This window comes from Marmota marmota, unplaced genomic scaffold (assembly GCF_001458135.2).
Source record: "Marmota marmota marmota unplaced genomic scaffold, marMar, whole genome shotgun sequence".
NCBI classification, from domain to species: domain Eukaryota; kingdom Metazoa; phylum Chordata; class Mammalia; order Rodentia; family Sciuridae; genus Marmota; species Marmota marmota.
Genome location: NW_025999900.1, coordinates 36798541 through 36812859, shown reverse-complemented (window position 1 = coordinate 36812859; position 14319 = coordinate 36798541). Strand labels below are relative to the sequence as shown.

The 14319-nt window shown below is 39.1% G+C and overlaps 1 gene segment (V, D, J or C); it reads left to right on the top strand.

The window, feature by feature from the left end:
- Positions 1–11944: 11944 nt before the first annotated feature.
- On the top strand, positions 11945–12881 carry LOC125615293. The segment is given in 2 exon segments: positions 11945–12112; positions 12309–12881. Coding segments are annotated over 2 exon segments (447 nt in total).
- The last annotated feature ends 1438 nt before the right edge of the window (positions 12882–14319 follow it).

The window sequence follows — 14319 nt, the reverse complement described above, 5'->3', positions numbered from 1 at the left end:
ATTAATTCTATTCTACTGATCTGCCTTCTATTATTATTTTTTAATTAGTGCATTATATATATTCACTATTGCTTGTGGTCAATGTGTCAGATTCATTGTGATATAGTCATCCATAGACATAGCATAATTTGTTAGATTTTATTCCCCCGTTACTTTCCCATGGCCTCACCTCTTATTCCCTTCATCTACTCCTTTGGTGTTCTTTCCTCATTTTCACAAGAACCCTCCTTTTAAATTCCATTTCCCCAATTTCTCTCTAGCTTCCACATTTGAGAGAAAACATTTGACCCTTGTTTTCCTGAATCTGGCTTATTTCACTTAGCATGACATTCTCCATTTCCATTTATCCACAAATGACAGAATTTCATTCTTCGTTATGGCTGAGTAAAACTTCATTGTGTATATATGCCCCAGTTTCTTTATCCAATCATCCATTGACAGGCACCTAAGTTGATTCATAACTTAGCTATTATGAATTTTGTTGCTATAAACATTGGTATGCATAAATTGCTATAATATGTTGCTTTAGGATCTTCTGGATAAATACCAAAGAGTGGGAGAGCTGGATCATGTGGTGGTTCTATTCCTAATCTTTTGAGGAATGTCCACACTGATTTTGAAAATGGTTGTCCTAATTTGCATTTTTATCAACACTGTATAAGTGTACCATTCCCCCCACACCCTTGTGAGCAATTAATGTTCTTTTTATTTATTTATTTTATTTTTATTAGCTATTCATGATATTACAATGATCTTGGCAATTCATACATTTAAACAATTGGGAGATAATTTCTAATTTTTCTAATTGTACAGATTGCAGAATCACACTGGTCATAGAGTCACCTGTATACATACAGCAATCATAATGTCTATTCTATTCTGCTGCGCTTCCTATCCCCCTACTCCCCCCCTTAATGTTCTTTGTATTCTTGATGGTTGCCATTCTAACTGGAGTGAGATGAAATCTGTGTTGTTTTGATTTGTATTTTCCTCATTGCTTGGGATGTTGAAAGTTTTTTTTTTTCATTTATTTGTTGATCATTTGTATTTCTTCTTTTGAGAAATTATATTTAGAATTTTTTCCCATTTATTAATTTGGTTATTAAATGAGTTTTTTTGGTGTTAAGTTTTTTGAGTTCTTTATTTATTCTGAATTTTAAGCCCCTGTTGGAGGACTAGCTGGCAAGATTTTCCTCTGTTTTGTAGGTTCTGTCTTCATGCTCTTAATTGTTTCCTTCACTGTGCAGAAGCTTTTTAATTTAATTCCATCCCACTTATTGAATTTTGGTTTTCTTTCTTGAGCTTTAGGAGTCTTTTTAAGGAGGTTGATGCTTATGCCAATATGTTGGAGTGTTGTCTCTATGCTTTCTTCTGGCAGACACAGTGTTTCTCTTAATTCATTCATCAGATTTTCTTTTAATTTATTAATCATTTTAATAATCTATTTTTGGTAGTGTTTCTCTTGAATTTCATACCTCTTCACATCTGTTGACTCCTTTGCTGAAGGATTGTAAATTTGAATCAAATGTATGAAATGTCAAGATCATTGTATTGTCTTGAGCAATTAATTAAAAAAATTAAAAGAAAATAAATAAATAAATAAATTAGTATTGGAACTTGTGAAAAAAAAAAGGATTGTAAATTTTATGGGGAGACTTATTCGCATGTTTCCAGAGTTCTTGGGTTTGTGCATCTGTTAAGATGGATTTCTCTTCCTCTTTTATGAGGGTGTCTTTTGGTGTAGGTTATCTCTTTTGCAATAAGTCCTGCACTGTTGCTCTAACTTAATTTCAACACCTAGGAACTGCATAATCCAAGTTTAATTGCCTATCTCACAATTTGCTACTGCAGAACTGCTAATTTAATTCAGTCTTGGAGAGCTGCTGCAACATGTGAGTTCTTCTGAGCCTTTGTCTTGAAATCTCTGTTTTTGTTGTAGGATCAGATGACTGGGACCTGAGGTCCTCCCCAGCTCTCCCTACTTTATTCTTGGTTGTTGGTTTAGGGTTTTCTTTCTTTCTTTCTTTCTTTCTTTCTTTCTTTCTTTCTTTCTTTCTTTCTTTCTTTCTTTCTTTCCTTCCTTCCTTCCTTCCTTCCTTCCTTCCTTCCTTCCTTCCTTCCTTCCTTTCTTTCTTTCTTTCTTTCTTTCTTTCTTTCTTTCTTTCTTTCTTTCTTTCTTTCCTTCTTTCTTTCTTTCTTCTTTCTTTCATCTTCCCTATTCTGTGTGTTAAAGTATTTCTGAAGCTTGAGGTGGGTTGATTTGTTTGTGGAACAAGTGTGCTGTCCCCTGGCTGAGCTATGAATAGAGCTCAGCAGCAAAGTGTCTACCCTGTGAACTTGTAGTTTCTCAGTTACTTCCCAGCCCCCCTCAGAAAAAAGGAAAACAACAGCAACAACAGCAGTGAACAACATACAGCATTAAAATAAATACCCGGTGCCCACTATGACATCTACAAAAAGAGCAAAGGCAGAGTCATTCATTAAAATTCCAGCTGAAGAAAAACACACATTTTCAATCCCCATTACCTTGTTCTGTTTTTCCACAGCATTTACTACTAACAGGCTATAAAATTGATTTTTATCACATTTTTGTTTACTCTGTTTCCTCAGTAAAGTGAAAGCTCTAGGAGAGCAGAAATTTCAGTCTGATTTATTCACTAATGTATCCTATTATACATAACAGAGCCTGGTGCTTAACGGGGCCTCACAGGAACTCAATGCTGTTTATTAATCATAATAGTCTAGTTGGTGATACACAGACAGCTTATATATACTGACTCAATCTATCCTTATTTGCTGATGATGATTCTATATTTAGAAGACCTGAAAAATGACACTAGAAAGCTTTTAGAACTCATGAATGAATTCAGCAAAGTAGCAGGATATAAAATTAACACCCTGTCATGAGCTCTGTTGGAGGAACTAGGCTAGAGTCAGGTGCTTTTCAAATGCAGGTATATTGAACACACTCTTAACACACAGAGAACAGTACTATTCTCATTCCACCTTGGCAGCAAGTGCCTCAGAATTAACAGACCATGTTCCACCTGGAAATGGACGTCTCTTGGCTGCTGAGATGTCAGATGCTTGTAGCTCTGTGGGGAACAGGAGTGGCAGCTGATTTCGCAGTGACAGCAGAGTAGCATGGGAGAGTGCTTCTGTAGTCACCTCCCTCCATGAGTTGACCAGACAGCAGCGCTGGGGGAGAGTGCTCCTGCCATGGTAGCAGGCTTCAGGGAGTCTCCAAGTGTTGGCCTCCCAGAGTGATTCTCTCCAGGGAGTTGTGCTTCTGTGAGGCTTATATAGGTCCCCTCCCAGCTGCATTGCCTCGCTGTCATCCTTATGGCCATCCTACCTTCTGCTACTTGCAGAAGGGGCACAAGGATAAGGGGACAGGTGGGTCATTGCTAAGAGCCATAGCCAAGTAGTAATGATGCATGGCATTTTTGGTTGAAAGGTGACACCAGCAAGCCATTGAGATGATATTATTATGTTAAGATCTGCATTCAAAAGGATATTAGACCCCTGCTGTCCACCTCAGCCTGCTAAGGGACTCCTGGAGAGTTCCCATTGGTTGGGGAAGTGCGGTAGGAGGGAATTCCGGAGGAGGGATTTCCTGTTGGTGTGTGTGTCCTGGAGAAGGCACGTGTGTGGGTAAGCATATTTCCTGGGAGCATACAAGGCATTGGCAGGAGTTTCAAAATAAAGTTTGTTCCTGTTTGAGTGGCTCCTGATTTTGTGCCCAGCCAGACTGCAGCAGGTCAGGTCATCACATGTCTAACTTAGCTTTCAGCTCCTGCTGTCTGCATGCTTGCTTCTTAGAGTGCTCCTTACATACCCATAAATGAATTGTGTTCCTATACATCACTGATGAATCAACTGAAAGAGAAATTAGGAAAACTACCTCCTTTACAATAGACTCAAAAAATAAATAAATAAATTATGTGGGAATCAATCTAACAAAAGAGGTGAAAGACCTCTACAGAACACTAAAGAAAGACATTGAAGACCATAGAAGATGGAAAGAGCTCCTATGTTCTTGGATAAGCAGAATTAATACTGTCAAAATGGCCATACTACCAAAAGCACTATATAGATGTAATGCAATTCCTATTAAAATTCCAATGATATTCTTCATAGAAATAGAAAAAGCAGTTATGCAAAACATTTGGAAACATCAGAGGCCCAGAATAGCCAAAGCAATCCTTAGTAAGAAAAGTGAAGCAGGAAGCAAATTTTTACGCCTCACCCATCAGACAGAGCACTAATCTCTAGGGTATATAAAGAGCTCAAAAAGCTAAACGCCAAAAAACAAATCAAAACAAAAAAACAAACAAACAAAAGACAAAACAAAACAACAACAAAAACAAATAACCCAACCAATAACCAATAAATCGGCCAAGGACCTGAACAGATACTCTCAGAAGAGGATATACAATCCATCAACAAATATATGAAAAATTGTTCATCATCTCCAGCAATTAGAGAAATGCAAATAAAAACTACTCTAAGATATCATCTCACTCCAGTGAGAATGGCAGCTATTAAAAATACAAACAATAATAAGTGTTGACGAGGATTTGGGGAAAAATCACACTCATACATTTCTGGTGGGATTGCAAACTGGTGCAGCCAATATGGAAAACTGGGAATGGAACCACTATTTAACCCAGCTATCCCTCTCCTTGGTCTATACCCAAAGGACTTAAAAACAGCATATTATAGGGACACAGCCACATCAATGTTTATAGCAGCACAATTCACAATAACTAAACTATGGAACCAACCTAGATGCCCCTCAGTAAATGAATGGATAAAAACAATGTGGCATATATATACAATGGAATTTTCTTAGCAATAAAAGAGAATAAAATCATGGCATTTGCATGTAAATGGATACCATTGGTGAAGATAATGCTAAGTGAAGTAAGCCAATCCCCAAAAACCAAATGCCCCAATTTTTTCTTTGATATAAGGAGACTGATTCATAGTGGGGTAGGCAGGGGGAGCATGGGATGAATAGACAAACTCTAGACAGGGCAGAGGGGTGGGAGGGTAAGGGAGGTGGCAGGGGGTTAGAAATGATGGTGGAATGTGATGAACATCATTATCCAAAGTACATGTATGAAGACACGAATTGGTGTGAATATACTATATATACAACCAGAGATGTGAAAATATGTTTTCTATAAGTATAATATGAATTGTAATGCATTCTGCTGTCATATATAAAAAATCAATTAATAAAATGATAAAAAGGAAAAAAAAGAAAAGCAGGAAGGATAACAATACTGGACTTTAAATTATGCACAGAGCTATAGTTACACAAAAGGTCATGATATTGGCACCAAAACATACACATAGACCAATGATATAGTATAGAAGACACAGAGACAAACCCACATAAATACAGTTATTTTATACTAGACAGATGCACCATAAACATACATTGGAGAAAAGATAGCCTCTTGAACAAATAGTGCTGGAAAGACTGGAAATTCATATGTAACAAATTGAAATCAGACCCCTATCTCTCACTCTGCACAAAACTCAACTCAAAGTGGATATGGAACTACAAATTAGACCAGAGACCCTTAGCCTAGTAGAAGAAAAAGCAGGCCCAACTCTCCATCATGTTGGCTCAGGGACTGACTCCTTCGATAAAGCTCGTAATGCAAAAGAAGCAAAGCCAAGAATCAATAAATGGGATGGTATAAAACTAAAAATCTTCTTCACAGCAATGGAAACAATCAATAACATAAACAGAGAGCCTACAGAATGCAAGAAAATCTTTACCATCTTCACCTTGGATAGAGAATTAACCTCCAGGATATCCAAAAAACTAAACAAACTTAATGTCAAAAAAAAAACAACAACCACAAATGACTTAATCAATAAATGGACAAAGGAACTGAACAGGCCCTTCACAGAAGAAGAAATACGAATGTTCAACAAATATACAAAACAATGTTCAACATCTCTAGCACTTAGAGAAATGCAAATTTATACTGAGGTTTTGTCTCACTCTAGTCAGAATGGCAATTATCAAGAATATAAGTAACAATAAATGTTGGTGAGGATGTGGGGAAAAAGGTACACTCATATATTGCTTGTGGGACTGTACATTGGTACAACCACTCTGGAAAGCAGTATGGAGATTTCTCAGAAAAAATTGAAATGGAACTTCCATTTGACCCAGTTATCCCACTCCTCAGTTTATACTCAAAGTTACAGCATATGTAGTGGTGTGGCTACATCAATGTTTATTGTAGCTCACCTCACAATAGCTAACCTATGTAACCTATTTACGTGTCCTTCAAGAGATAAATGGATAAAGAAAATGTGATTATATATATATATATATATAAACATACATACACTCAGCCTTAAAGAAGAAAGAAATTACTGCATTGCCAGTAAATGGATGGAACTGGAGATTATCACACTAACTGAAATAAGCCAATCCACTTAAAACCAAAGGATGAATGTTCTCTCTCTGATAGGAAGATGTTGACTCACAATAGGAGGAGGGAGTGGAGGTTCACTGGATTGGACAAGGTGGAGTGGGACAAAGGGGAGATGGGAATGGGAAAGATAGTAGAATGCATTGGACATAACTTTCCTATTTTCATATATGATTCACCACCAATGTAACTCCACATGATGTACACCCACAAAAATGGGACATTATATTCCATGTATATATGATATGACAAAATGCATTCTGCTATCAGAAAAAGAACAAATAAAAAAATTTAAAAAAGAACCAGCTTCTTGGCTGGTACTCACCTCAGATCAATTACGTCAGAATCCCCAGCAGCTGGGCCCTGGCATGCTGTGCTCCTCAGAGGTGTATATAATGTGTGGGCAGGAGAACCCTGTAATTGGCAAATTCTTCAACCATAGCTTCTGGAGGCTCTTAGAGTTTCAGATGTGGTGCTGAGGCTCTTGTTTTAAGTTGCTTTTTATATTAAAAGCAATGTGAAACACCAGTGGAGGCTCAGCTGATCATTGGGCTACAGCCCTGGGGGGCCTAAGAGCATGAAAATAGGAGCCACAAGTCTAAAGCCATAACAGTTCAATAACATTGAGTGGTTTCTGATTGATGGATTTCCAAGTAAGATGATGTGCAGGGTCAAAATGAGCTTGTAAAAAAAAACTATTCTTTAGAATTACAAAGGACCAATTGACAGATGACAAGTGTCTTAGAAAAGAAGACAGAGGCAGAGTTACAGTACTGACTTGAGAGAATAGGTCAACAATATGCTGAGTTTCTCACCTTACCCACAAGGGGGTGCATCTTCTAAAACACACACACACACACACACACACACACACACTATCCTGTTTCACTTCTGAGCTCACGTGCATCCTTTCACTGTGACCTGAACCTTTTCTTACACTATGAAGTTAAGATACAAGGATTGCAGAGGATGTGGGGGGGGGGGAAGGTACACTTGTATATTACAGTGGGACTACAAATTGGTGCAACCACTCTGGAAAGCAGTATGGAGATTCCTCAGAAAACTTGGAATGGAAACTCTCATTTGACCCAGCTATCCCACACCTTGGTTTATACCCAAAGGACTTAAAATCAGCATACTACAGTTGCACAGTCACATCAATGTTTATAGCAACTCAAATCACAATAGCTAAGCTATGGAACCATCTTAGGTGCCCTTCAAAAGGTGAATGGATAAAGAAAATGTGGTATATATACACAATTCAAAATTACTTAGCCACAAAGAAGAATAAAATTATGGCATTTCCAGTAAATGGATGGATATGAAGACTATAATGCTAAATGAAATAAGCCAATCCCCCCAAAACCCAAGGTCAAATGTTCTCTATGACATGCAGATTCTAACACACAATAAGGGTGGGGGGAGAATAGGAATTCACAGGACTAGACAAAGGGGAATGATGGGAAGGGAGCAGGGATGGGAATAGGAAAGACAGTAGAATGAATTGAACATAATCTTCCTATGTTCATATTTGAATATGCCACCTATGAAATTCTACATCATGTACAACCGCAAGAATGAGATCTTAATTTGAATAAGTTATACTCCATGTGTCTATAATATGTCAAAATTCACTCTACTATCATGTATATCTAAAAAGAATAAATAAAATTCAAAGAATGATCATTTTAATAGAAATGATCTAGTTTCAACTTAATCCCCATCAAAATACTAATGACATTAGAAAACTAATGAACTAGAAACAACAATCCTAAAATTCATATGGAAGCACAGAAGACCCCGAATCTTGAGTAAAAAGTGCTGGCGGCATCACAACATCTGACTTCAACATATCCCACAGAGTCATAGTAACAACAATTGTGTAATATTGGTGTAAAAGCAGATGTAGACCAATGGAATAGATTAGAGGACCCAGAAAGAAACCCACAGTCTACAGCCAACTGGTTCTCAACAAAGGTGACAAAAATACTCACTGTGGAGAAGGCAGCCGCTTTTACAAATGGTGCTGGTAAAACTGGACATCCACATGCAGAAGAATGAGACTAGATCCCCCTCTCCTACCCTCTACAAAATCAACTCAAAATGAATCAAAGACCTTAGTGTTAGATCAGAACCTTTGAAATCACTAGAGGAAAGCAGGGGGAATACTTCAAAATATAGGCACAGGTAAGTATTTTCTGAATAGCACTCCAATTATTCATGAACTGAACTCAAGAATTGACAAATGGGATTATATTAAATTTAAAACCTTCTGCACAGCAAAGGAAACAATCAACAGAGTGAAGAGTGAAGACACAACATGCAGAATGGGGAAAACATTTGACAGCTATTCACTTCACAGGGGATTAATATCCAGAATATATTAAAAAACCCCAAAGTTCTCAATAAGGGAACAAGCAATTCAGTCCATAAATAGACAAATCATCTGAACAGATACTTCTCAAAAGAAGTACAGATGGCCAGTGTCTCGAGCCATCCATGGGCTGTGTGAGCTATGTGGATTGGAGCAATATGAGGGGACAGGTATGGCATTGCACACTGATTGGAATGTGCAACTCAAGTGCGCCTTTCCTCTCACTCTGCCTGTGATCCCACACAGCACCTGAGATGGGTGTGACTTGCCAAGATGTCAATCAATCTGCTGACCACAAGACATGAGGAAGCAAGATTCCACCTTTTGAAACCCAATCCCCTGCCTTATTTGGTGAAGAACATTCCATCAAAGCCCCTTTGTGTGTTTCCTATATAAAATAAAGAGATCCCTGGTACACATTCTCTCTCTTTCCAGCTCTGTCCAGTGTGGAGGCTGACCCTTAAGATCGCAGCGCAGTCCTACCCTCGACCTGAGAAACTCATGTCCATGTGTTGCGTGATTTCTTCACCATTTTCTTAGTTTAATGTTGCAGCCAGCTCCTTTGAGCCCAGCTCATCTCGGCAGAGCAGGCAGCTGGAAAAAGGACAGTAAACACAGGGAGAAATGGTTACCCTCTTCAGCCATCAGGGAAACAGAAATCAAAAGTACATTCAGATTCTTCTTTATCTCCGTCAGCATGGATATTATCAAATAAAACACAACAAAACAAAATAATAACAACAAGCACCACCATGACCATCCCAAATGCTGACAAAGATGGGAGAAAAGGAACCTTCATATGTTGGGAAGAAATTGATGGTGAAATGTGAACTACTACAGCCACTGTGGAGAATAGTGTGGAGATTCCTGAAAAAACTAAAAACAGGATCCAGGTAAAGTCACATACAAAGAGACACCCGAATGCCTATCTCCACTATCCACAATAGCCCAGCTATGGAACCAGCCTAGGTGCCCATCACTGGAAGAAGCTGTAAAGAAAACATGGTGTGTATACACAATGGATTTTTTAAAATTAGAGCTTCATAGTTATACAGAGTAGTGGGTTCATCCTGATAAACTCATACATGCATGGAACTAGATTTTGGTTCATGATCCCGCCTTTTTGGCTCCCTACTCCCTCCTCCCCTTCTCCTTCCTCTACTCTACTAGGCTTCCTTCCACTCATCTGTTGATTCTTTATGAAATGTTGTTCTTTATGAAATCTTATCTTTCCCTCCCCCTTTCCTTTATTTTACTCTAGCTTCTACATATGAGAGAAAACATTTGACCTTTGTGTTTTTGAGTTTGGCTGATTTCACTTAGCATGGTATTTTATTCTTTTTCATGGCTGAATAGAACTCCATTGTGTGTATCTCACAATTTCTTTTGTTTATTTTTTCTTTTTCTTTTCTTTTTCAATTTTTCTAATTAGTTATACATGACAGTAGAATGCATTTTGACACACTGTACACAAATGGACACAACTTCTACTTCTTCTGGCTGTACACGGTACCCAGTCATATTGATAATGTAATCATACATGAAAATAGGTTAATAATGTTTGTCTCATTTCACTGTCTTTCCCATCCCCACAGTCTCTCCTCTCTCCTCAGTTCCCTCTGCACAATCCAAAGTTCCTTCATTCTTCTCTAACCTGCCCCCCATTATACATCAGCATTCACTTATCAGAGAAAATATTCAGTCTTTGAATTTTGGATTTGGCTTATTTCACTTAGCATGCTATTCTCCAGCTCCATCCATTCACCTTCAGAGTCCATGATTTCATTCTCTTTAATATTGAGTGTTATTCTGTTGTGTATATCCACCACATTTTCTTTATCCTTTCATTGGGTGAAGGGCATCTAGATAGAGCACCTAATACTTGAACATGATAATAAATGATTATATTATTGTGTTTATGTAAAGTGGTTTGTTTTTATTCCTATGCAATCTAGGCAGTCCTTTTCTTTTCTGACCATCTGCATCTTTTGCATCACGGAACTCATCAAGTGAGTGGAGCTGGGTTGAGTGACTGATGAGGACTTGGTTGGTCTTCAGTGACCTGTGTTGTTGGTTTCAGTCCACCAGGGGGCACCCCAGGCTACACCAGGAATGACTTTTCTGAAGATCTCAGTGAGTAGAAGAGAGAGAGGAGACCAGAGAACATGGGATCCAGTCAGGTCAGAGGCAGGGGGCAGGGGGTGCTGGTGTAAATTCTGCTCAGGTCTTCAGCTCTTCTGTTCTATATAAAACCTCAGAAGGCTGGAGCCCATTTCTATATTCACTGGAGCCCTTCTGTGTAAATCCATTGGGAGAGTGACTTTCTGAGCAGAGGGGAGGGAACTGGAATTTTCCTGGGCACTCCGAACATAGAAGCTTGATAGAAATCATCACCATCATCTGTTTTCATTAATTTTTTATGAATAAAATTCCCCAAACTTGATGATCTAGAAATTATTCTAATAAATCTGACATTCAGTCTTTTCCTGTACTTTCTTAGCGAATAGAAGGAACATAAATAAATAGATTAGAAGAATAATAGGGAAAAAAAAAAACAGAACAAAACTAGAAGAAGAAAAGGGAGAGGACACTATTAACCTGTGTCATGGTCAGAGACTGCTGAGTATAGGGAAAGGGTTGGATAGGAAAAGGGGAAAGGTAGAGAATTTTATTTTAATTAACCTAACTCTTGTTGCAAATGTTTCCTATGCAGATCACGATTTTTTGGTGGTTGAGGGGTACCGGGGATTGAACTCAGGGCACTCAACCACTGAGCTACATCCCCAGTTCTATTTTATATTTTATTTAGAGTCAGGGTCTCACTGAGTTGCTTAATGCCTAGCCTTTGCTATGGATGACTCTGAACTCTCCTGCTTCAACCTCCCCAGCTGCTGGGATTACAGGCGTGCACCACTGTGCCCAGCAGATGATGATATTTTGATTTCAAGAAATTATATGTTTATTTATTAATATACAATTCTTAATTTTATATAATTCATTTCTGAAAATTACTGTCGAACTATGTAACATGAGCAATGGGCTTTCTCTTCCTGTGATTCTTACAGGCTCTACTTAGTTTCCTGTTGGGGGCAGGACAAAGCTCAGATGTGACTGGTGCTCAGGGAGTCAGGTGGAACCTGTTGCCTGGAAGAACAAGCTTGTCTGGCCCAAGACCTGACACCTGCAGAGCAGGGAGAAGACCCAGCAGCCAGGCCAGCAGCCATGCAGAGGGGACTGGGGGCTCTGCTGGGGCTTCTGTGGCTGCAGCTTTGCTGTGAGTCGGGTTCCTCCCAGAGGGGGCTGGGGGTGTTGTAGGACTGACAGTGTGAGGGAGGGCAGGGAGAGCTGGTGCCAAGCCCCCTCCCTGTGCTCCATCCTCATGGTGTTTCCTGGGATATTCTGCAGGTTTGTGAACTGGTCATGGATTCCCCAGTGACACCAGCTGTGTTTGCTTTTCTCTTTCCAAGCAGGGGTGAGAGGGCAGCAGGTGGAGCAGAGTCCTTCAGCCCTGAGGCTCCAGGAGGGAACCAGCCCTACTCTGAGGTGCAATTTTTCTACCTCGATGGACAGTGTGCAGTGGTTCCGACAGAATCCTGGGGGCAGCCTCATCAGTCTATTTTTCCTGGCTTCAGGGACAAAGCAGGAGGGAAGGTTAAAGGCAACAATGAATTTTCAGGAGCAATACAGCACCCTGAACATCTCCACCTCCCAGCTGGAAGACTCAGGCACCTACCTCTGTGCAGGTAGGCACAGTGCTCCCAGGGGACCAGCAGCCTGTCCCCAAACTGCAGCTGCACCTGCAGCCAGAGCCTCTTCCTCAGGGAGGACTTTCCCAGCAGCCTCTGCACAGCTATGGGTGTCCTGATTCATGTCATAGCACTGTCACCTCTTCTAACAGGAGACTTCTCAGCAGTGTCATCACACTTGGGTTGGACCCTTTTTCTCCTAGAAACATTTTGCAGGAAAAATTTCTAATAAGGAAACACTGAAACAACTGATGAGGATGTCAGGACCTCAAGGTACTGTTAAAACAGATCCCCTGGCTGAGCTTATAAATGACATCTAAATTACTGTGATGAAAAAGACTTGATTATTAACAAAATTAAAAAGGGATGTCTCAATGCATTCTAGCAAATAGAAGATTGTTCAATTTCCAGGAGAAAATGTGCACTTTTTCTCTTTCTCGATGTCTCTATGTACATGTATATATTTGTTCTCAATGTTAGTATTCAGATTTTTCACTCCTGAAACCCATAATATATATAAAATTTTGGCCTGTCTTGGAGTGTTTGGCACCCTCTCTAGGTTGTTACATATATGACTCTAGTACTGACAATATTTGTTTACTTTGCACACAAACCAGGAAAGAGCAGAAGTGATTTCCCTGATTTCCTAACTTGTAAAGTTGGGGTGGGATTCCCACTCAGAAATCTGACAACAGAGCTTGTACTCTCAGCTAGCTAGTGTAGAAGACTCAAATATGTAGATCATATCTATTGACAAAATTTTAAAATGTGTTCACATACACCACTGATGAAAATATTCTTTTAATCATTTCTAAATAGCATCTTTTAAGGGAAAACTGCTGAAATTTTTCCTTTTGTTATATGAAAATCCACTGCTCTTCCTGTATTTTTGAATGAATCTGTTGCTCATGATTTTCTGACCTCATTTAGGGTCTCGGGAAGGGAGGAAAAATCTTCCAGCACTACCCCCAAAGTAACTTTCATCTGCCATAGTCACATGCCAAGACTTCTCATAACCAACCACAAAGTTTAAACCTGCACTTGGATCAATTACAATGTGAATCTAATTTCCACCTTGCTGTCTTTTATGTTAATGTAAGGGATCAACTAGGAAGCACTAGGACCCTGAGATTAAGGCAAAGACATTTAGGCAATTCCAGTGATGCTGGAAGCAGGATCAGCTTTCTGGGCATGTGACCTGTAAGGTTTCACAGGGCCTGCCACTCAGAAACGGGAAGATGCTTGATTTAATGTTCTGTTATTGCTGTTCTGCAGTGCTTAATAATTTTGTCTTTGAAAGTATGTTTTGTAACTCAAGTCTGTTGAGAGGATGGAGCATGTGCATGAGTAGAGGAGATTCATGGGGCTCTAGGACAGGAGCACATGGAAGTTCATGTTCAAGGGCACAGTTGTTCCACCCATTCCAAGTGCAGGTGCCCACTATAGGCTTTCTGGTGCTCTGCGGGACCTCAATGTGTGTGGCAATATACATTTTTAGTAAATTTGTACAAATTGAAAACATAAAAATGGACATTGCAATAAAACATTTAGGAGAATTGTTAGAATCCTTGGAAAAGTTTAGAAACTCTAATTTTGAAAATTGAGGCTGCATTTCACAATGAATATCTATGGGCTTAGAAACATAAATTAAATGTAATGATAGCTATTTGATGAAGAATAATGTTTTCATGTGAAATTTTGAATGAACCAATTATTAACACAGAAGATAACCTCA